Source organism: Mesoplodon bidens (assembly GCF_964165515.1).
Source record: "Mesoplodon bidens genome assembly, chromosome: 6".
NCBI classification, from domain to species: domain Eukaryota; kingdom Metazoa; phylum Chordata; class Mammalia; order Artiodactyla; family Ziphiidae; genus Mesoplodon; species Mesoplodon bidens.
Window position 1 is genome coordinate 109,071,557 of NC_138162.1, and position 24,902 is coordinate 109,096,458.

Below are 24,902 nucleotides of genomic sequence, written 5' to 3' on the forward strand. Positions count from 1 at the left end.
TTCCTATACACTAATGATGAAAAATCTGAAAGAGAAATTAAGGAAACACTCCCATTTACCACTGCAACAAAAAGCATAAAATACCTAGGAATAAACCTACCTAAGGAGACAAAAGACCTGTATGCAGAAAACTGTAAGACACTGATGAAAGAAATTAAAGACGACACAAACAGATGGAGAGATATACCATGTTCTTGGATTGGAAGAATCAACATTGTGAAAATGACTATACTACCCAAAGCAATCGACAGATTCAATGCAATCCCTATCAAACGACCAATGGCATTTTTCACAGAACTAGAAAAATTTCACAATTTGTATGGAAACACAAAAGACTCCGAAGAGCCAAAACAATCTTGAGAAAGAAAAATTGAGCTGGAGGAACCAGGCTCCCTGACTTCAGACTATACTACAAAACTACAGTAATCAAGACAGTATGGTACTGGCACAAAAATAGAAATATAGATCAATGGAACAGGATAGAAAGACCAGAGATAAACCCATGCACATATGGTCACCTTATCTTTGATAAAGGAGGCAAGAATATACAGTGGAGAAAAGACAGCCTGTTCAATAAGTGGTGCTGGGAAAACTGGACAGCTACATGTAAAAGAATGAAACTAGAATACTCCCTAACACCATATACAAAAATAAACTCAAAACGGATTAAAGACCTAAATGGAAGGCCAGACACTATAAAACTCTTAGAGGAAAACACAGGCAGAACACTCTATGACAAAAATCACAACAAGATCCTTTTTGACCCACCTCCCAGAGAAATGGAAATGAAAATAAAAATAAACAAATGGGACCTAATGAAACTTAAAAGCTTTTCCACAGCAAAGGAAACCATAAACAAGATGAAAAGACAACCTTCAGAATGGGAGAAAATATTTGCAAACGAAGCAATGGACAAAGGATTGATCTCCAAAATATACAAACAGCTCATGCAGTTCAATATCAAAAAAAACAAACAACCCAATCCAAAAATGGACAGAAGACCTAAACAGACATTTCTCCAAAGAAGATATATAGACTGCCAACAAACACATGAAAGGATGCTCAACATCACTAATCATTATGTGATTAGAGAAATACAAATCAAAACTACAATGATGTATCACCTCACACTGGTCAGAATGACCATCATCAAAAAATCTACAAACAATAAATGCTGGAGAGGGTGTGGAGAAAAGGGAACCCTCTTGCACTGTTGGTGGGAATGTAAATTGATACAGCCACTATGGAGAACAGTATGGAGGTCCCTTAAAAAACTAAAAATAGAACTATCATATGACACAGCAATCCCACTACTGGGCATATACCCTGAGAAAACCATAATTCAAAAAGAGTCACATACCACAATGTTCATTGCAGCACTATTTACAATAGCCAGGACATGGAAGCAACCTAAGTGTCCATCGACAGATGAATGGCTAAAGAAGATGTGGCCCATATATACAATGGAATATTACTCCATCATTACAGCCATAAAAAGAAATGAAACTGAACTATTTGTAGTGAGGTGGATGGACCTAGAGTCTGTCATACAGAGTGAAGTAAGTCAGAAAGAGAAAAACAAATACCATATGCTAACACATATATATGGAATCTAAAAAAAAAAAAAAAGTGGTTCTGATGAACCTAGGGGCAGGATAGGAGTAAAGACGCAGACATAGAGAATGGACTTGAAGAACAGGGAGGGGGAAGGGTAAGCTGGGATGAAGTGAGAGAGAGGCATGGACATATACACACTACCAAATGTAAAATAGATAGCTAGTGGGAAGCAGCTGCATAGCACAGGGAGATCAGCTCGGTGCTTTGTGACCACCTAGAGGGGTGGGATAGGGAGGGTGGGAGGGTGGGATATGGGGATATATGTATACATATAGCTGATTCATTTTGTTATACAGCAGAAACTAACACAGCATTGTAAAGCAATTATACACCAATAAATATGTTTTAAAAAAAAGAGTAAATAGGCATAAGGGATCTTATTGGGGTTTTAAAATGAAATGTTTTAAAACTGATTTAGGGCTTCCCTGGTGGCGCAGTGGCTGAGGGTCTGCCTGCCGATGCAGGGGATGCGGGTTCGTGCCCCGGTCCGGGAAGATCCCACGTGCCGCGGAGCGGCTGGGCCCGTGAGCCATGGCCGCTGAGCCTGTGCGTCTGGAGCCTGTGCTCCGCAACGGGAGAGGCCACAACAGTAAGAGGCCCGCATACCGCAAAAAAACCCCAAAAAAACTGATTTATGTTGATGGATACACAACTTGCTAATTTCACTAAAAATTATTGAATTGCACACTTGAAATGGGTAAATTAAATGTTTTGTAAAATATGCCTTAAAACCCCCCCAAAACTATCCAGACACTAAGAATCAAGTTATCCTGGCAAGAGGTCAAGAAAGTAACTGCAGAGGCTGGAGCTAGCAAAGCTCATGAAAAGATACGGTCTTATCTAAAGCAATTAACAGTAAGCCGGCAATTAGAAGCTTTTGTTACTTGTATTTAGCTGAATGCTGTGAATAGCAAGCTTTTTGAAATTCTTGGCCAGATCAGAACCTAGAAAGTGAGGACTTCTAACCTCCAAAAAAAGTTTGAGTGTGAGACAAAAAGGTAGTTGTTTTTATACTTAACTTGGTAGAAAAAATAAAAATAAAAACAAAAACAGACGAGAAACAAGCTATCAGCTGGGGTCTCTGGGGTCCCAATTCCAGGCCCTGGGAAGACGAAAGCTCACCCCCTTGTTTTTTGTGAATTGTCCTGAAGGGCTTTCTAGGTTTCTAGGCTTCTTTTTTTTCTTTCTAATATTAGAAAGTGAAGTCATCCTTTATTTCTCTTTTCTTCACAGGCCACATCCAATCTACCACAATGCAGAATATGATCATGCCTCACCAACACCACCGCTAACGTGCTGGTCTGAGATACCAGCATCTCTCCTAACTTCTTCCCTTGTTTCCATTCTTGCCCGCACTCCCCCTTTTCTTATGGCCGTGCCACACGGCATGCGGAATCCTAGTTCCCCGACCAGGGATATCGAACCCGTGCCCCCGGCAGTGGAAGTGTGGAGTCCTAACCACTAGACGACCAGGAAAGTCCCCGGTTTCTAGACTTCTGAGACCTTGCTTCCATGTGTAAATTGAGTAGAATTTACTAGAGATGGAAGGCGGGGTTTATATCCCAGTAATAGGGAATAAATTTGCTGGGAATGGATGGGTTACTATCCAGCACTAACCTGGCCCCTCTCCCCTTCCCTGTCTCAGCTTCTCTCCATCAGTCTGGCTTCTCTTTCCTGGTCTTACCTCTCTCCTCCCCTCTCTCTGCTCCCCCTCCACTCCCCTTTCAGGAGCAGAAGCAACAAGGTCTTCCTCTAATCTCCAGCCTCGGCGGGCATTCCTCCTCTGGAGCCCAGGTGCCTGCAGCATCCAAGCCCTCGAGGTGTCATCCCTCCCTACAAGCCCCTCAGCGGCTTTCCCCCAAGGAGACAGCTCCCTCGTTCCCCTTCCCAAAGAAGAATCGTAGGGTCAGCTGTTAAGATTTAAAAAAAATTTTTTTTCACGTCTTTTCACAAGATGGGAAAATCTCTGAAGTTTAAGATGGTACCCGGCTGTCCTGTGGTGTTTATATTTTTTCATTGCTTTGTTCTGTATGGAATTTTGTTATAATAACTAATGGTAATGGGCATTTCCTGATATTTATATAATTTTAATAAACCAGCTTCAAAATGACAAAGCATTAGTGATCGGATCTAGGCTTTATTCCCATCTTCTATCAGTGATTCACACTAAAAGGTGGTTCAATGAAGCAGCTATGAGGCAGTGCTAGAATTAAAAGGGAAATCGGGTACCCTTGTGAGGGGCAGGCTTTGAGAACTCAAAGCTAATGATAATAGAAAACATCACCAACTCACAGCAATATACGTGGATTTGAAACTGTTTCCTTGAGAATGTTTCTGATATGGGGGAGAACTCTCATATTTGAAGGCTCTAAGTAATGACAGGCAAAAAGTGAAAATGTCTCAGTGGGCTGACAGCCACGCCCTGGAGAGATGACCTAAGGAATATTCTTTGTACTTTACATCCATGCTTTTTTTTTCCTTCCAACCCTTCCATTTAAAACATTTATTTATTTATTTTTGGCTGCGTTGGGTCTTCATTGCTGCACATGGGCTTTCTCTAGTTGTGGCTAGTGGGGGGCTTCTCTTGTTGCGGAGCACGGGCTCTAGGCCCACGGGCTTCAGTAGTTGTGGCTCGTGGGCTCTAGAGCGCAGGTTCAGTAGTTGTGGGGCAAGGGCTTAGTTGCTCCGCGGCATGTGGGATCTTCCCGGACCAGGGCTGGAACCCGTGTCCCCTGCATTGGCAGGCGGATTTTTAACCACTGTGCCACCAGGGAAGTCCCCAACCCCTCCATTTCACAAAGCTTTAACTTCTCCAAGTATCACATACCCCTTTGCCACTTAGAGGGGCAAGGAATACTCCAGTGTTCAGGCCTCAGGTCCTTCCTGGGCTTTGGTGATCTGTCCTTCTCATCCTGGCTTTATGACGTGTTCCCCTAAGTCTGCCTAGTCACCTGTTTCAAGTTCCTCCTGAATCTTCCTAGATAAACCTGTCTAAATGATGCAAGGATTTTCTATCTAATGAATACGGGATTTTCTCCACTGCAATCACACCCAGGCTGTGTCTACCACACTCTCTCTACAAGAGACAAGCTGCACTTGTCGGAGTTTTATTTACTCCCTACTTTTCTTATGTCCCCTAATTGAATTTCCTCAATACCCATTTCCTCTCCTCTCAGGCCCCACTGCCACTACTTCTTCATTTTCACAATCACCTTGCCTCATCTAGGAGGTTGTTCTTTTCCTCTGAGGGATGTGGTGGGCAGTGGGGCAAACTGGCACCTCGGGGGGAGGGGGCCTTAGCCACCTGCAGCCTGTGGTCCAAACAGCAGGCCTATCGTGGACACCATTACAGAGTCAAAAATCCTAGCTCACTTTTGGAGGGTTTAATTATGCCTTGTGCTCCTCAGAACTCCTGAGCAGAAACAGGGATTCTCTTTTTTATTTTTTAACCTTTTTTTTCTTTTTTTTTTTTTGGCCTCCCCATGAGGCATGTGGGATCTTAGTTCCCCGACCAGGGATGGAACCCGTGCCCCCTGCAGAGGAAGTACAGAGCCTTAACTACTGGACCGGCAGGGAAGTCCCCAGAAATAGTGATTCTAATTAGCATATTTACAGAAACAATACAAGTAGATCGATACAATTGTACACTTCACTTATTAATAGCTTAATGGTTCTCCATCATTGTTTAATTTGTCCCAGCTTCCCTTTCAGCTTTAATTAGCACAACTTTTGAAGTTGTTAATTTATAATGACTATTTTCACTTAAGCAAGCCCAGCTAGTGTGTGTCAGATGGTAAACATCAAAAACCCAGAGGGAAGGTTTCTGTTTAGCCTTTGATTTTTGTTTGGTTTTTATTAAGCCAGAGAAAGCTTCGATTGTGCTGATAATTTGTAAGCATACATCACCAACTTTTATCTTCCTTCAAATTCCCTGTTCTCCCCCAGATATCTCTTCTACTTCTGGCCTAGGAGGGGCCACGGAACTAGGCAGAAGCATGCCTGAATGGCTTGGGTGATAAGCCTCATAAAGTTATTTTTCTCAATTAATGGTTTTCACTGACAATTTTACTGCTCTATTTTAAGCTTCCCCATTCCCTTGGGCATCTGTACATATGTCTGTGATAAGCCTCATCCAGTCCAACAAAACTGGCTCCTCAGAATACAGACTACCCTGTCTTAAAAAGCTCATCTCTCTTTTTGGAACATAACACTTGAAAATGCATTTAAACAGAAAGTAATTGAGCTTTAAAGGAGAACTATAAAAGTGATTTATTCATGAGTACACACTTATTCCTCTCCCAGTTGACACCCACTTTATATTAATTTTCCTTGAGTGTGTATCCGCAGCCTTCTTCTAAATCTTTACTACTAATAGAAACTGTTTATTCCACCCTTATTCCCTTCAACTTTGCTCCAAAGATTCTCATGTGTGCTGAAAGGAATCTATTGGGGGTACAGAACCACAATTTGGGAAAGTCTGCTATGAAATAATAATGCTCCCTAGTCATAATCACTGACTTTTATTAGGTAGTCAACTAGCTATCTTTTAATTAGGGAAAGAAAAGTTCTTAATTCATTTTTTCTGAAGTTATTTGAAATGCACTTTTATAATCATGTTCCATTGGTGGTAGGAAAGCTATGGAAATCATGCCTTTTTCTTAGATTAGTGGAACCTTCACTCTACAGATAAGTAATTTCTATAGAGAAATTTCTATAGGCTCTCCTCCCCCGATCCCAAAGGACTCACAGAAGAAGAAAGAACCAATGATAATAATGCTCCCTTTATACTGTACAGTTTTCAAAGCAGATTCATACACATCAGTTCATCCAAGCTTTTTTCTCTCTCTTTTTTTAAACAGGTGGGAAAACAGAGGCTCAGAGAGATAAAATAAAGGGCATCTTCAAGGTCACACAGCTAGTCAGTCAGTGCCAGAGACTAGGATTTAAACCACCACTTGATGATTCTGATTAAAAAAAAAAAATTCAGGGACTTCCCTGGTGGTCCAGTGGTTAAGAATCCGCCTTCCAATGCCTGGGACGCAGGTTCGATCCCTGGTTGGGGAGCTAAGATCCCACATGCCCCAGGGCAACTAAGCCTGCGCACAGCAACTTCTGAGCCCACACGCTGCAACGAAAGATCCTGCAGGCCACAACAAAGACCCTGCATGTTGCAACTTATACCCGACACAGCCAAATAAATAAATAAATTTTTAACTTAAAAAGTTAAAACAAACAAACAAACAAAAAACAAATTCAATCTTGCGAATAGGATTAGAGATCCAGCAATTATCATTAACATTATGTTGGGGAATCTTTTGTAAGAAATACTTACCAGTGACTGTGCTTTTCTTAGTTTAGATCTGTCCTGTGATTTATTTTTCTTATCACGTGACTGTCGGTTGAAATCTGGGGTCATTTCGTGTCTTTTCCTTCTTCTGTAAATTGGAAAGCATTGGAAAAATTATAAATATCATTTTAAAGCTTTGGTGGTTGGCATAGCTGTTTGTCCATTTGATTTTGTTGTACCTGTGGTTTAAAAGATTGTCTTCACTCAACTGGAAACAAGCCAAATATCTATCAGTAGAGAATGGGTACAATAAACTCTGACATATCCACACAATGGAGGACTGTGAATTATAAAAAGGAAGGCAGAATATTTCTTTATATAACTGTGGAGTGATCTCCAGGATATATTGTTACATGAAAAAAGAAAGGGGGATAAAGTGGTATGTATTGTGTGACACCATTTCTTTCAGAAAGGTATGTGTGTGTGTATTTGTTTATATATATATATATATATATATATTTTTTTTTTTTCGGTACGCGGGCCTCTCACTGTTGTGGCCTCTCCCGTTGCGGAGCACAGGCTCCGGACGCGCAGGCTCAGCAGCCATGGCTCACGGGCCCAGCCGCTCCACGGCATGTGGGATCTTCCCGGACCGGGGCATGAACCCATGTCCCCTGCATCGGTAGGCAGACTCTCAACCACTGCGCCACCAGGGAACCCCTTGTTTATATATTTTTTAATGGAAGGACTGCACCACGACATTTTGAAAAATAGTTGCCTATCAGCAGGATTCCTTTGTGGTCCAGTCAGGAACAGGGAGCAGTATGGAGGGGTCGGAACAGAAGCTAGACTTCTCCAAATACACTTTGTTTTGTGTATCTGACTTTGGAACCATATCAAAATTATAAAATAAAATGAAGGAAGAAAATTCCTAAAAATGAAACAAATGATCTTATCTCTCCGGTTGGTGGCATTACTCCACACAAAGGAATTACTTCGTGGGACTTTAACATAGTAATTTGTCTGAATAGTCTTAGAAGAATATATCCTAAGGACAAAAACACAGGCAAAGAAATCTTAAACTGTTTTTAGTAATCTTGTTGTTTGTATTAATACTAATATTTGTTTTCTAAAACTATTGTATGTAATAGGACAAAGTAGGGATCCACAAACTACAGCCCAGAGGCCAATGCAGACCCATGCCTGTTTTTGTAAACAAAGTTTTACTGAAACACAGTCATGCTTACTTTTTACATATGGTCAATGGCGATTTTCAGACTGCAGTGTTGGAGTTGAGCAGTTATGACAGAGATATGTCCTGCAAAGCCTAATGTATTTGCTGTTCAGCCCTTTCCGGAAAAAGTTTGCCTAAAATAATGGACCAAGGCAATGATCATCAATGGCCGCTAACATCACAAAAAGAGAGACAAACAGAAACCATGTGCCTCATGATGGAAGTACCTGAGCATTATATACTCAGGCCTCCAGATCTGACGACTGGTACTTGTACAGGAGACAGAGGAACATGCTGGGAGTACAGTCCCCAAAAACCAGAAAGTGAGAAGGTCTGTAGGATAAATGACCTGATTTCTATAACAAACAAATTGCAAGGGGAAAAAAAGGAAGGCAGAGAAGAAACCTACGGTTCAAAAAACCCAAAAAAACTTAAGTGACACATGGACCAAATGTAATATGTAGACCTTATTTGGGACCTGATTAAACAAATCAACTGTTTAAAACTATCAAACCCTTATGAGACATTCAAGGAAACCTGAAAACTGACTTGATACTTGATTGATTATATTAAGGCATCATTCATTGACTTAGAAGTGATATGGTATCATCTTATGATTTTTAGACAGAGTCTATCTTTTAAGGAGAGGCCTTGAAATATGTATGAATGAAATAATATGACATTTGGATTTGTCTCCAAGGTAACCAGGGGGAACAGCAGAGTGGGTGAGAAATGAATAAAACCAGACAGGTCATGTGTTGAAAACTGTTAATGCTGGATGGTGGTTATAAGAGGTTCTATTCTCTTTACTTTTGCATATATTTGAATTTTCATTATAAAAAGTTTTATTGGGACTTCCCTGGCGGTCCAGTGGTTAAGACTCCATACCTCCATTGCAGGGGGCCCAGGTTCAATCCTTGGTTGGAGAACTAAGATCCCTCAAGCTGCGCCGCCAAAAAACAAAACAAAACAAAAAAAGACCAGCTTTGCCCAAATATTTCCTGATACTTAATTTTCAAAAATTTCCACCAGCTTTTTTTTTTTTTTTTTTTTTCCATACACGGGCCTCTCACTGTTGTGGCCCCTCCTGTTGCGGAGCACAGGCAACGAATGCACAGGCTCAGTGGCCATGGATCACGGGCCCAGCCGCTCCGCGGCATGTGGAATCCTCCCGGACCGGGGCACGAACCCATGTTCCTTGTATCAGCAGGCGGACTCTCAACCACTGCGCCACGAGGGAAGCCCTCCACCAGCTTTTAATTAAGAAATTTCAAACATACAGAATAGTTGAAAGAACAGTAAAGTGATTACCCATATACTCTCCAACTAGATTCAACAACTGATAACATTTCGTTATTTTTGCTTCATCTCTGTGCATGTGTATATATATTTTCCCCTCCCCTGGGCCATAAAAATGTAAATTGCAGACACTTCATCCCCAAATACTTCACTCATCTCCTAAGATAAAGACATTTGCCTACCTAACCACACTAGTGCCATCATACCTTAGAAAATGAGCAGTAATTCTTTTTTTTTTTTTTTTTTTTTTTTTTTTTTGTGGTACGCGGGCCTCTCACTGTCGTGGCCTCTCCCGTTGCGGAGCACAGGCTCCAGACGTGCAGGCCCAGCGGCCATGGCTCACGGACCCAGTCGCTCCGCGGCATGTGGGATCTTCCCGGACCGGGGCACGAACCCGTGTCCCCTGCATCGGCAGGCGGACTCTCAACCACTGCGCCACCAGGGAAGCCCCGAGCAGTAATTCTTTAATGTCATTTTAATATATGGTCCATATTAACTTTCTGCAATTATCCCAAGTGCCCATTATAATCTTTCTTTTTTGAACCAGATCCCGCCTAGATTCCAACTGCATTGGTTTGTTATGTCTCTTATATCTAGAACATTTCCCCCCACCTCTTTTTTCCCCCTATGGCACTGACTCTTGGAAGAGTTCAAGCATCTGGTCTATTTTGGTGAATGTAGCACATGCACTTGAAAAAAAATGTTTGTGGAATTGTATGTTTATCTTTTAAAATCTTTCAGTGTTTGCTTTCTGTACTTTTAGGCTTTGTAATTACGTACATATGCATTTGCAACAGTTATGTCTTTCTGTTTAGTTTATAGATCCCTGTATCGTTATGAAATGTCCCTCTTTTTGTTTGGGAATACTGTGTCTTTATGTCTATTTTAACAGATATTAACGGTCATTCTAGCCTGCTTATGCTTCCTCTTTGTATGGTACATCTTTTTCTATCGCTTTATTTTTAAGCCTAACTGTGCCTTAGTATTTAAGGTGTAGCTCTTGTAAAAAAGCATATAGTTGGTTCTTGCCTTTTTTACCCATTCTGATAATCTCTGCCTTTTAATTGGAGTATTAAGTACATTTAATGTAATTATTGCCTTTCACAAATACTATTTGAGTCTCACAGAAAACTCAGGAGACTATTGGTTTTTCTCAGGTTAATGTACCATTCATATGCCTAGGTAACTAAATTTGCCTCTCTCTAATTTACTAACCTAGTCCAGACTAAGGGCCACATACAAACTTAGACACTATCTTCAGGGGTACACTGACCAATACACAGTTAATACATTCACAGTGATTCCAAATTCAAGAGTTCAAAAGGATATACAGTGAAACTTTCCTATCCATCCTTGTCTCCAACTTACCGTTCTCCTTGAGGGCAAATGGTAGTATAAGTTTCTTGTGTTTATTCCAGAGATACTGTATGTATATAAAAATATGAATGTGTATATATGTATCTTTCTCCTCCACCCATTTAGATGTAAACAGTAGTATTTCTTTCAAACTCTGTTTTGTACCTTGTCTCCCCGCCACCCACCTCGAACTTTCTAAATTATCAGCAAACTATTTAGACTTTTTCTGATACAACTAGATGAATGTGAAGTTCATGAATCAAAAGGCTATACTTCCTTTGAAATCAACCATTCAATGAGTATTGCAATGACAGCCAGTGGTAACAGAGATGAGTAAGGCATAGTCTGTGCTCTCAAAGAGCTCAATTCTTGGGGCTTCCCTGGTGGCGCAGTGGTTGAGAGTCCGCCTGCCGATGCAGGGGACATGGGTTCATGCCCCGGTCAGGGAAGATCCCACATGCCGCAGAGCGGCTGGGCCTGTGAGTCATGGCCGTTGAGCCTGCGCGTCCGGAGCCCGTGCTCCGCAACGGTAGAGGCCACAGCAGTGAGAGGCCTGCATACCGCAAAAAACAAAACAAAAGAGCTCAATTCTTGCTTAATTAGGGATACCACTCTCATCTCACCTCCAAAGGACCCCAATGTAATTTGAATGTCCCTAAGTCATCAAGCCTTCTGGGATTACCTTTCCTTTTTTAGCCAAATAATATCCTTTTAGAAGCCATCGTACTAAAAAAAAATGCTTACTTACTATGTGCCAGGCACTATTATAAGCATGCTACATATATTAATCCTCACAGTGATCCTATGACTCAGGTATTACTACTATTGCCATTTTACAGAGGTGGAAACAGGCACAGAGAAGTTAAGGGACTCCCCAGGGTCACACAGCTAGAAGTGTGGGAGTCTGGATTTGAACCCATGCAGTATGGCCCCTGAGCCTGTACACTGTCACTATCTTATGCTGCCTTGATGTTAATCTGTTGAAATAGAACCTAAAACTATGAAAAATGTATTAAAACATTTTCAAATTTTGTTTCCTTAATTTCTTGTTTATCCTGTGTGCGTGCGTGTGTGTGTGTGTGTGTGTGTGTTAACAATTGAACAGATACATATGTACCTACAGATGTATATTTTCTTACTCTCTTTTCTTTCTACATTATGTGTAGGATACTAGAGACACTCTTTTGCAATTTGCTTTTCTCACTTAACTATGTACCCTGGAAATCACTCCTTACCCTTTCATAGAGATCTTCCTCATTCATTTTTACAGTTGCCTATTACTCCATTGTGTGAATGGACCATAGATAGTTTATTCAACAAACACTCTCCTATTTATGGGCACTTAAGTTATTTCCAGTATTTCAAAATCATAAACAATACTGCAATAAATACCCTTGTGCTGGCGTACTTTTGGTATTTTCAAGGTTGATTCCTAGAAGTGGGATTGCTGGGTCAAAAAAAATACAGATATTTTTTGCTGGATGCTGTACAATTTTTCTCCACAAGGTTTGAGCTGATGTATGTTCCCTCCAGCAGTGTATGAGGGTGCCTGCTTGCCCACAGCCTCACCAACAGAATATACTGTCAAACTCTAAAGTTTTTGCCGATCAGAGAGTTGAAAAATGGCATATTTTGCAACGTTGTGCAAAAAGCAACACTGGGAGATAAACCAGAAACGCATGGGATTTGTAAGTGGGAATGGGGTGGAAAAGATGAGTGTGCGGTAGAGTGGAGGAGATGGAGGGGTGATTCTCTGAGTCCACCTTCTGTATGCTTTTTGTATAGTTTTACATAGTTTTAACTCTAGAATCACATAACATACTCACATGGGGAAGGGGATATTTAAAGAAAAGAACCCACATGACTTTTGAACGCAGTAGTATGAGTATATACCCAGGCTAAAGGCAAAAAAAAACAGAAACAAATATTGAATTCTAGTTAGTAGATTTGTTTCGATAATGATATTAGTTAGCAATTCTGAAATTACTTTCAGAATTTGTTAAGTAGATATATACTCTGTGTATGTACTATATATAATACATTTTATATAAAATTATATATGTACATATAATATATAATCAAAATTATATATGTATATATATGGAGATATGTATACGGAGATGTACATATTTGTATATCCCTCCCTCTGTCACAGAAGGGAGATACAACTGTGGAAAAGGAAAAGACTAGAATGAACTTTATGGTATTGGATTGGAATCTGAGGTATTAAAATATTAAAAGAAGCTGTAAGGAAAGCATTACAGCTACAAAATGCAAACAAATCCTAAAGAACCGGGCAAATTTACCAATAATGGTTCATTTACTTTTCAATTACTTTTTGCTTCTACGTAGTGAAAAGCATTTGTATGTCACAGTAAGTTCTGTTTTCATCTTTTCATAGACTGAAGTACCAGTAGATTGTTTCTAAAAGCAAAAGAAGTGGAGAAGGGCATGACTCTCACCCTTGCCAGCTTTGCTCAATGGGGTCACAGTTGTCCAGGTAATTGAAGCGAATGATATCAGTTGGATGTTTGTCAGAGGATCGCCAGGGTGGGAGTTCTTTCTCCCCTGGGTGGTTCTTCTTTCTCAAAGAGGAAGAGGACCGGAAAGCTGATGAAGCGGACGGCTTTTCCTCTGGAGAACTGCTTGTAACTGGTTGAACATCAGTGATCACAAACCCATCTTTTGGAGGTGTCTAGAAGAAGAAAATTAATTATTTCTGTTCTCAAAATACTATCATAATAACAGAAGTAAAACAAAGAATACCATCATCACCATGATGGCAATGGTAATGGTGACAATGATTATAGCAGCCACCAACCCAGGACTACTTGCTATGTGCCAGGCACTGTCTCAGAAGTGTTCATGTGTTACTTTATTTAACCTTCACAATAACTCTAAAAGGTAATTGTAACTACTCCCATTTTACAGAAGAGGAAACTGAAATAGGATAAACTAATTAATTTGCTCATTACTACTACCTAAGTATTGACCCAGGGTCAGAATTTGAATCCAGGACTATCCTGCTTCAAGTCCACACACTGAACCTCTCTATCCTGAACTGTCCCCTCTCCTACAATAACACTGTACAGTTTTCCACAACTGCAGTTAATTTATTCATAAAAATATACACATTCTAAAAAAAAAAGTACCCCAGCCCTAAGTATACCTAAAACACAGAGACAATTTCGATTATGTAGGGGTGGACTTCATAGATTTTATCAGTTATCAAAACTTCAGCCGTTCGCAAAGAATACTTCTGCTTTAATTGCCCAAAATGAAAGTCTATTTTTTGTGTATAAAATTCATAAGGTTTTTAAGTGGTTGTAGCCTAAGGGAAGTGGTAGTGGTATGCTGAGAAGCCATTAAAGGTTTACTTTTTAGTGGTTGAGAGTCCGCCTGACGATGCAGGGGACACGGGTTCGTGCCCCGGTCCGGGAAGATCCCACATGCCGCGGAGTGGCTGGGCCCGTCAGCCATGGCCGCTGAGCCTGCGCGTCCGGAGCCTGTGCTCTGCAACGGGAGAGGCCACAGCAGTGAGAGGCCCGTGTAGCGCAAAAAAAAAAAAAAAAAAAAGGTTTACTTTTTGTTCTTTAAGAGATTAGGGAAGCTTTGCTCAGTAAATTGGTTTGCTTGACTTGTTTGTGAAAATTAAAAAATTCCCCAGTCCCTCCAAGCAGAGTCAGTTAATTTCTTATCCTTGTTTCAACTGTTCTTTGTATATATTTCTATTACCAGATAGCACTTAGTATTCAATGTTGTTATTATTTGCTTGTCTGTGTCCTGGGCCACTAGACTAGGCTTCCAGAAAGCAGGGTTAAATACTGTTATGTATTTAATAAATATTTATTCATTTAGTGAGTGATTGCAATTAATAGAGTAAGAAGACATTTTACATTTATATAACTGATAGCTCATTACTGGTTTAGTATTCAATATTTTGTGCAGATCTCATTTTAAATGGACATTCAGGGAATTCCCTGGTGGTCCAGTGGCTAGGACTCTGCGCTTTCACTGCCTAGGGCTCGGGTTCGATTCCTGGTCAGGCAACTAAAATCCCAAGCCACACAGCGCGGACAAAAAAATAAAATAAAATAAAGTAAATAAAATGGACATTCATTTCATTTCTCTGAGTTCATATTGAATGAAATCTGTCTGTTTTTGCTGGAAGAAGTCTTGTTTAACACTATTGAGAATAAATAATACATGATAATAAAAAGCAATTTCAGGGGAGAAAATTTAGGCGTGCATGCTAGTAACTATATATAAAAAAGCATCATTAATTCTGAAAAGTACACAATATTTGACCCATTAACAGAATAGGTAATAAAGAAAAACTGATGACTTTTCTGTTAAGTAAACAAAAATCTTGTTCCCTTTACCCAAAGTCTTTTTGAGAATTTTTAAAATTGTGAATGTTGAAAAAATTTTGAATACTTTTGTTTGCATATATTGAAATGACCATACATCTTTTCTCTTTTATTCTGTGAATTACATGGATTGATTTTTGAATATTATGCCAACTTTATTCTCCTTGGATACATCCCACTTGGTCATCATTTATTATTCTTTTTTATATATTACTGGATTTAATTTGCCAATATTTTTAAAGGATTTTTGTGTCTGTGTTCATGAAGGGTATTGGTCTGTGGTTTTGTTTTGTTTTCTTTTAAAGTCTTTATCTAGTTTTGGTACAAAGGTTATGAGTTGGGCAGTGTTCCCTCTTCCTCTATTTTCTGAAAGAGTTTATGTAGCATTGGTATTAAAATTGGTATATTAAAAAGTACTACCTACAGAAATTTAATACTAAACAAAGATGTGGCAATTTTCTTGCATCAGAACGATTCATTATTTTAAAATATAGTTATGCATAAATATTTTGTGGAGAAAGAGTTATTGCTGAAGACGAAGCATTAAAGTCAGTATTATATATAATACTCAAAACCTTTCTTCAGGGGCTTCCCTGGAGGCGCAGTGCTTGAGAGCACCCCCTGCTGATGCAAGGGACACGGGTTCGTGCCCCGGTCGGGGAAGATCCCACATGCCACGAAGCGGCTGGGCCCGTGAGCCATGGCCGCTGAGCCCGCGCGTCCGGAGCCTGTGCTCCGCAACGGGAGAAGCCGCGACAGCGAGAGGCCCGCGTACAGCAAAAAAAAAAAAAAAAAAATTTTTTTTTTCATTCTACAAGTTGGTTAATTACTTTTCTCTCCTCTGCCTCAGACCAGCCCATGCTTCAGCCATTGAATGCCATTTCCTGCCTACAATTGAGAACTAGAGTCAAGGAAAGCCTCATGGGGACTTCCCTGGTGGCGCAGTGGTTAAGAATCCACCTGCCAATGCAGGGACACGGGTTTGAGCCCTGGTCCAGGAAGATCCCACATGCCGCAGAGCAACTAAGTCTGTGCGCCACAACTACTGAGCCTGCGCTCTATAGTCCGCGAGCCACAACTACTGAGCCTGCATGCCACAACTACTGAAGTCTGTGCGCCTGGAGCCCGTGCTCCGCAACAAGAGAAGCCACCACAATGAGAAGTCCACGCACGGCAATGAAGAGTAGCCCCCGCTCGTGGCAACTAGAGAAAGCCCGCGCGCAGCAACAAAGACCCAACGCAGCCAAAAATAAAAATAAATAAATTTTTAAAAAAGAAGTCTTTTGATAAAAAAGTCATAGCTATTGTAATTTTTAAAATAACTTGTCTACCAGTTCAGTTTAAAAATTTCTTTTTTAAAGAAATCCTCATGGAGAACACCAATTATTGAACTCAGAAAGACTAGTTTTATCATTGCAATTATAACAATATTAATTACGCATAGTTTATTACTCTATTAAATGTAGATGGCTTCTTCGAGCAAACAATAGAATGAAACCTAAATGAGCACGCTAAATAGTCAGCTCAGGAGCTGACTATTCATATTTCAAACGGATTCTTCAATTTGAAAAGGATTCACTGCAGCTTTTTTACAGAAAACCCCTGTGGTTTTAAAAATCATTAACATTTTTTAATTTACACATAATTTTTCAGGAACTCATCTACTGTACAAAACAATGCATAACTCTGTAAGTATATATTAGATCATGCCATAAAGAAAAAGCTCATAAAAATTTCCCATAAGTTACCTAATTAACTGTGACTACAAGAATGAACATAAACATTGGTTATAATGCATGCAAAACCACTAGAAAATATTATGCTCACATTATTTACTTTTTATGATTGTATGTAAATGCTTTACATTGCTAGTTTCTAGGGTAAAAAAACTTTAACATACCCATTATGCCCTTCCCTAATTACTAATTTATTGCAAAACTCTTCTTTATAAATGATACAAAAATAAACCAGTTCGTCTGGTAGAATCATAGAAAATTTGGATCAGTTACGTAAAGTGTGATGACCCATAGGTAATAAGGACTGCACACTCCCCCAGAATCCCAGTGTCAGAACTCTGTGGTATAGGCACCAGAGACACAGAAATCCAGGAATCTGAAGAGTGAGGAGCTCCCAGTCCTAACCTGGGTGGAACTGTGGTTTGGCAGTGTCAGGTGACAGTTCTCAACTCACATGGATATCTTGAAAAGCGCCAACAAGTTCTCAGAAAAGGAGAATTTTAAAGTCACATGAACAGTATATTTCCTTTGAGTCAACTGCCTTCCCCAACTTCAAGATTGATCAGTTAGTCTTAGTTCTAGAATTCCTACATAGTGGATGTTTGTAATTTTGTTGCTTCTTTCCCCAGATTTACCTTGGGCTTGGTAACATGGAGTTCTTTCACCATTTGAATATAGTGTTTCTTCCATATACCCTGCTCAAAGGGAGTTGGAGAGAAATTGATGTACCAATTAAACCGTAAACATTTGAGCATCCAGAGCTGATCCAGTTCAGTTAAGTTCTTCCAATGCCAGCTCACCTGGAAAAACAACACAAATTAAAAAAAAAAAAAAACTATTCAGTTTACATGCTCACTTTTTCTAGGTTTTGAGCTGTCCCTTTACTCCAGATCACAGCTTAGTTACCTACTGCCTGAAGTGCTGCCTAGCCAGGCAGAAGGATTTTTTTAATGTTAATTCAGACTTAGAATCAGAGTCAACTAATGTTTATTGAGCACCTATTAACCATTCTCATAGCAACCTAAGGAGGGAAGTGTAATTATTATTCTCATATTGCAAATGAGGAAACTGAGGCTCAGATAGACTTTGGAACTTCCTAAAGGTTCCTGAAGGTCTCCATATGAAAGTTACAGAAACTCCGGTTGGCACATTGCTTATTCTTTTCATCATATGCTTCCTTTTTTCCCTCCATTCTTATGATTTAACTAAATATAAATGTTATAAAGGGAATACCATTGATAATACTACCTTGGAGTGTCCTAAATAGCCTTTAAGTTTCAATAGAGCATTAAGTATTTGTTCTATACATTCCATTTCCATAGCTTTAGTGTCAATCCTACACATCCAGCAAATAGTGGAGGTGACCCTATTATGTGTAGTAGTACTTACAATAATTTACTTCAGGTTTTGAGTAAGTTTTGTTAGAAACTAGAGTCAAGTCCATAAATAAAGTTGAGACTAGGCATTCTATATCTCTTATCAAGAGTTGCAAAGATGAGAGCTAACCTTCAAACTCAAATTTCATCCTTGGAAAACTGGCCTCTTTTTCTTTTTTTTTTTTTTTTTTGCGGTACGCGGGGCTCTCACCGTTGTGGCCTCTCCCATTGCGGAGCACAGGCTCTGGACACACAGGCTCAGCGACCATGGCTCACAGGCCTAGCCGCTCCGCAGCATGTGGGATCTTCCCAGACCAGGGCACGAACCCGTGTCCCCTGCATCGGCAGGCGGACTCTCAACCACTGCACCACCAGGGAAGCCCTAGCCTCTTTTTCAAGATTAACTAAATAATGAATAATGTTTGAGTGCCCCCAAAATAAGCAGAACACTCTATAATGGAACTTGCTACCCATCCCCATCCATTTACCTATCCCTCTCTTCCTCCCTCCTTCCGTCCTATCATGTCTAGGATTGTTTCATGCGCTGAAGATGAGACGTGCAGGAGAGAGGCATGCCGGAGAGGGCACAATTAGAAGTAATGACAAGTTCAGGAGCTGGAAGGAGGAAAAAGCTTAGAGGATCTGATAGAGCCCTGCGGGCAGAAACAGAAATCACATCTACTTTGTTCAACCAGACATGAAACTACACAGCCCTGCATCTCCGTATGGTTAGTTAACTCAATTCAATCGAGAGGTGAGGTTTGGGAAGGAGGGGATGGGGAGAAAAGTTGCTCAGTTCTCACTCTTTTCCTCTGAAAAGAGGAACCTTAGATCTGGTTTAGACCTGGGTATTTAAGTTGGGGGTCCCCCCACCGGGGTAAATAAAGTTTTCTTTGTGTTGTTTTTTGTTTTTTAAACTAAACAGGAATGAGGAGAAGGGTAGGTAAGAGCTTTCAAAACTATAAGATAGGGACTTCCCTGGTGGCACAGTGGTTAAGAATCCGCCTGCCAATGCAGGGGACACAGGTTTGATCCCTGGTCCGGGAAGATCCCACATGCCAGGAGCAACGAAACCCGTGTGCCACAACTGCTGAGCCCACGCTCTAGAGCCAGCGAGCCACAACTACTGAGCCCACGTGCCACAACTACTGAAGCCTGCGCGCCTAGAGCCTGTGCTCCGCAACAAGAGAAGCCACCGCAATGAGAAGCCTGTGCACCGCAACGAAGAGTGGCCCCCACTCACTGCAACTAAAGAAAGCCTGCGTGCAGCAACGAAGACCCAATGCAGCCAAAAAAAAAAAAAAAAGTTAACAAAACAAAAAACTATAAAGCACCCCCCACCATATTTTTAAACAGCTCAAAGCTCATTTTGGTGCAATGACTTTACTGTTTACTTTAAATCTAGCTGAAGAACAACCGCCTCACAGTCAGTTCTGGGAATAAAATACGATGCTGAAATCTTGCAAGACTGACATATGGTGCACATAGATGAGAGGATTAGTTAATTTAAAATAACATCTCCCTGGAATGATAACATTCTCATTGTGAAACACTTGGAAAATTCTGAGAAGCTTGAAGGAAAACAATACCCATAACCCCATCAATCAGAGATGACCATTATTAACAGCTTGGTAGAGTTCTTTTCCTTGCCATCTGTCTCCTAGGCATATACGAAACAAAACTGGGAAACTCTGTATACAATTTAAAATCATGCTTTCTTCATTTTACACATAATAAGCATCTCTGTTCTTCCAAAACATGTTTTCTAATGGCTGCATAGTAATTCATCATATGACTGTATGATACTCTCCTATTATCGGGCACTTAAAATGCTATGTTGGGGACTTTCCTGATGGCGCAGTTGTTAACAATCTGCCTGCCAATGCAAGGGACACGGGTTCAAGCTCTGGACCGGGAAGATCCCACGTGCTGAGGAGCAACAAAGCCTGTGTGCCACAACCACTGAGCCTGCGCTCTAGAGCCTGCGAGCCACAACCACTGAAGTCCACATGCCTAGAGCCCGTGCTCTGCAACAAAGAAAAGCCACTGCAATGAGAAGACCGTGCACTGCAACGAACAGTAGCCCCTGCTCGCTGCAACTAGAGAAAGCCCGGGCGCAGCAACGAAGACCGAACACAGCCAAAAATAAATAAATAAATAAATAAATAAATTTTTAAAAAATGCTATGCTTTTTTTTCTTTTTCTTTTTAAATATTTATTTATTTATTTTCTTATTTGGTTGTGCCGGGTCTTAGTTGTGGCAGGTGGGCTCCTTAGTTGTGGCATGCATGTGGGATCTAGTTGCCTGACCGGAAATCGAACCTGGGCCCACTGCATTGGGAGCATGGAGTCTTAACCACTGCACCACCAGGGAAGTCCCGCTTTGCTTGTTTTTTTTTTTTTTTTTTTTTTTTTTTTGCGGTACGCGGGCCTCTCACTGTTGTGGCCTCTCCCGTTGCGGAGCACAGGCTCTGGACGCGCAGGCGCTCAGCGGCCATGGCTCATGGGCCCAGCCGCTCCGCGGCATGTGGGATCTTCCCGGACCGGGGCACGAACCTGTGTCCCCTGCATCAGCAGGCGGACTCTCAACCACTGCGCCACGAGGGAAGCCCCCGCTATGCTTTTTTTAAAAATTGTTTCATTTTTGGAATAAGTAATATGTGTACATTAATACTAAATTCAAAGACACCAAGGGGCACAAGGTAAAAAAGAAGTCTCTCTCATACCTGTCATTTAGCCACTCATTTCCCTCCCTGGATGTAACCATTGTTACCAGCTTCTTGTGTGTCATTCCAGAATATTAACAGATATGGATATACTCTTATTTTTTCTTTCCAAAATGGTAGGACAACTCTGCACTTTTGCTTTTTTCACTGATATATTGTGGAGATGGTTGCAACCGGTCCCCTATTAGCAGACACTTCCATTGTTTTCCAACATTTTGCTACTACAAACTATGCTGCAATATTCTTACACAGACATAATTTTTGCATGTGTTGAAGTATGCCCATCAGACAAATTCCAAGAAGTGGAACTGCTGGGGCAAAGGGAACCTTTATTTAAAAATTGAATACTACAAATTGTTCTCCGTCATGGTTGCATCAATTTATCTACCAACAATATATGAAAGTGCTTGTTTCCCCACACCTCCACCAATATAAAATAGTATCATTAAAAAAAATGACTCAATCCATCTGAGTCATGAAAGATGGTATGATAATGAGGCTAAACGTTTTACATATTTTAGAAATACCTGCTTTTCTTTCTGTAAACTACTTGTTCACTTCCTTAGCTCATTTTTCTGCTGGGTTTTTTTTTCTGAATGTAGATTTATAGTAGTTCTTTAAAAAATAAGGAAATTAGCTCCTTGCTGGCCATATGTTTTTCTCCCTGTGTACTTTTTTTTTTTTTTGGCAGTACCATACGGCTTGCAGCAACTGAACCCTGACCAGGAACTGAACCCTGGCTCGGCAGTGAAAGTATAGAGTCTTAGCCACTGGACCGCCAGGGAATTCCCTCTTGTTTACTCTTTGGATTTATTTATAGTGTTCTTTTCCATGGAGAAAATTTTAATTTTTATAGTCACAACTTAAAATCTGTTTTCTTTATTCTTATTTATAAAACATATATAATATATATACAAAATATATAAAATAAATAAAGATTTTAAGTCATATATTTTCTTTCGAGGCCCTGAATATTATAGAATACTCACAAAGGCCTCCTTCCCTATGTTTCCTTTGAGTACATTTTTGGCTTGCGGGATCTTAGTTCCCTGACCAGGGATGGAACCCAGGCCCTCGGCAGTGAAAGTGCAGAGTCCTAATCACTGGACCGCCAGGGAATTCCCTCCTTCGAGTACTTTAATGGTTTCCTTTAATTTCATATCAATCTTTTATCCTTCTAGAATTTTTTTCCAGATAGCTGCCCAATTGTCTCAACACCATTCATTGAATAATTCATATATCTTACTGCATTCATTTCCTTAATCTTAAAAACTAAAGTTACCATGTTACACATATGTGAATGCAAAGTAACAGGTAATTTCTGGTCTTACTAGGCTATGAAAAGAATCAACAAAATGACTATCAGTTTTCTATCTTAAATAATATACTTTAATACACCATGGAATTACTTGCAAGAAAATAATGGTCAGATCCTTTCCCAACCTCACCCCTGTGAGCACATCTGCCTACTCTGAAGACTTTTTGTCTCATATTCTTTTGTAATTATTGCATTAGCACCTTATTTTAAGCTTTTCTATTTATGAATGGCCTGCACTCTACAGTTTAGGATTTTACTGTAGTTCTGTGCTGTGCAATATAAGACTGTCCTGCTGAACAATTACATACATGTGTATTTGTTTCCCCAGCTAGTTAATACTATTTTGTGGACACTTAGTAGTGTCTTACACTTTTTCCCGCTCTTGAGCACTAAGTGCAGAGTCAGACACAAAGGAGATGAGGGTTAATTCAAACTGTACAGACTAGTCATACTGAGCATCTCATCTACTTCTTGGTTTTGTGTACGTGCTGTTTTTTCTCTCAAGTTTCAGCGTTTTCTAGGCTGTCTTTACAAGATGCCATACACTGCTTCTTTGTCTTTACCTGTGCACAACGACAAAGGCTTCGGGGATCCAGGAAAGAAAAGATATATAAAGATAACACCCTTGGAAGCTTGGTAGTAAAATCCAGAGCTTCTGCTGGAATTTTTTCTTGAAGCTTTCGACAGCAGAACTTTTGCTGTGACAGGGAGCAGCGTTCTAATAGCCCTGTCAGGATTCTTCTCCTTTGAGAGTCTGTCCATTTGTCAAACTGGGGAAAAAAAGAAAAAGGAAAAGAAAACAAAAAAAGCTCCAGGTTTAGTCTGACACCAGAGATGCATTGTAAAAAGAAGAGATAAGAATGGCATAGAAAGTGAGTTTAGTAATTTATTCCTAATGAATAGCATGTATTTCTTTCCCTAACTAGTAAATTCCACGTTTTACCACTTATCTGTCCTTCCTCATGTTTGCGTGGGTGAACCCATGCAAGACTGGGGTGTGGACACAGAAGTGCACTTGACCTCAAAACTTGGAGTTACATAAAAACAGTAAGTTGAGAGCTGGCCATATTCATAAATTGAGAATATATATACTTATAAAATACAGATTTTCCTCAACTTCTGATGGGGTTACGTCTCGATACACCCATCATAAGTTGAAAATATCATGTTGAAAATGCATTTAATACACCTAACGTACCAAACATCCTAGGTTAGCCCAGTCTACCTTAAACGTGCTCAGAACACTTCCATGAGCCTACAGTTGGGCAAAATCATCTAACACAAAGCCTACTTTATAATAAAGTATTGACTATCTCATGTAATTTATTGAATACTAGACTGAACGTGAAAAACAAAATGGTTGTCTGGGTACAGAAGGTTGTGAGTGTATTCGTTGTGTATCCTCATGATCGCGTGGCTGACTGGGAACTGTGGCTTGCTGGTTGCCCAGTATCATAAAAGAATATCCTACTGCACACAGCTAGCCTGAAAAAAAAACCCCAAATTTACAATTTTTAATATGGTTTCTGCAGAATGTCTATCATTTTTGCACCATCATAAAGCCGAAAATTCACTAAGTTGAATCACCCTAAGTCGGGACCGTCTGTACAACCTCAAGAGAAGACACTCGGGCAGCCTCTCTCCCCCAACCGTTTCTCTATTAACTCGTTAGTGATTAAAACTCCAGGACGGGAAACAAACCTTTGTGTTCACAATCGGAGATAAGGAATAGCAAGCAAACATCCCGGAGAAGGGGAATATACAGGGTTAAAGTTCTACTAATATGTAAATGATTGATATGATTCCAAAGGAAAAGTTGATAGGGGGACCTGGGAAAAAAGTACCAGAGATAGGAAGTAGATGCCAAAGCCATCTGGGGCATGCCAAACAAAAGCTTTGGTTACTTCACAATTTTCTTCAGAGATAACCCCAAACCAGTCCCAAGACCAGTGACTGATCAGAGATAAGAACTTGAGGGCTGGCCAAAACCAAAAGAAAGCCTCTTAGGGGAATACCTAGCAGCTGAAGGGGCCATTACCAGAGTCTAAATCTCTTTTCTTCTTTAGGCCGTTAGAGAAGAGAAAACAGGGAAGTTTGGGGCTACTTGTATTTTGTATACTATTGCATTTAACATATAGAGGTTTACTAGTTATTATAAAGTAATCAGAATTTTATAATAAACTTTAGCTGTAATCATAAAATACATTGACCACCTAAAAAGGCAAATAAAGTAAAAATGTATTTTTTATAAGCCTTATGACAAGTCAACTTCGTTATAATCATAGGATGTATCTTTTTAATTAGTAGGAATACTTCTTCATTAAAACTATTCACTGTTACAGATCTATTCAGTGACCCATGAATCTCACTTTGGAGACTATAATTCATGCACAGGGGGTGGAGTTGGGGGGATGGGGAATCCTAAAATGAAAAAAAAAAACCCAAAAACCTTAACTTACAAATACGTGAATAAAATGTATTCATGTGTGAGTGTTCCCAGATTTCTTCTATGTTTGTTTCTGCAAAGTCCATATTTCCAACTCCCACAAAATGAGACTTCTTTCCTTTGGGGCTGGATTATTA

The 24,902-nt window shown here is 40.1% G+C and overlaps 1 protein-coding gene across 1 annotated transcript in view; it reads right to left on the reverse strand.

The window, feature by feature from the left end:
* Positions 1-24,902, reverse strand: part of FBXO16 (F-box protein 16) — a 54,568-nt gene that overhangs the window by 11,928 nt on the left and 17,738 nt on the right. Inside the window, 4 exon segments of the mRNA XM_081237008.1 lie at positions 6,950-7,052; positions 13,256-13,488; positions 17,535-17,699; positions 22,883-23,089. Of these exon segments, the coding sequence (XP_081093134.1) occupies positions 6,950-7,052; positions 13,256-13,488; positions 17,535-17,699; positions 22,883-23,089 (708 nt within the window).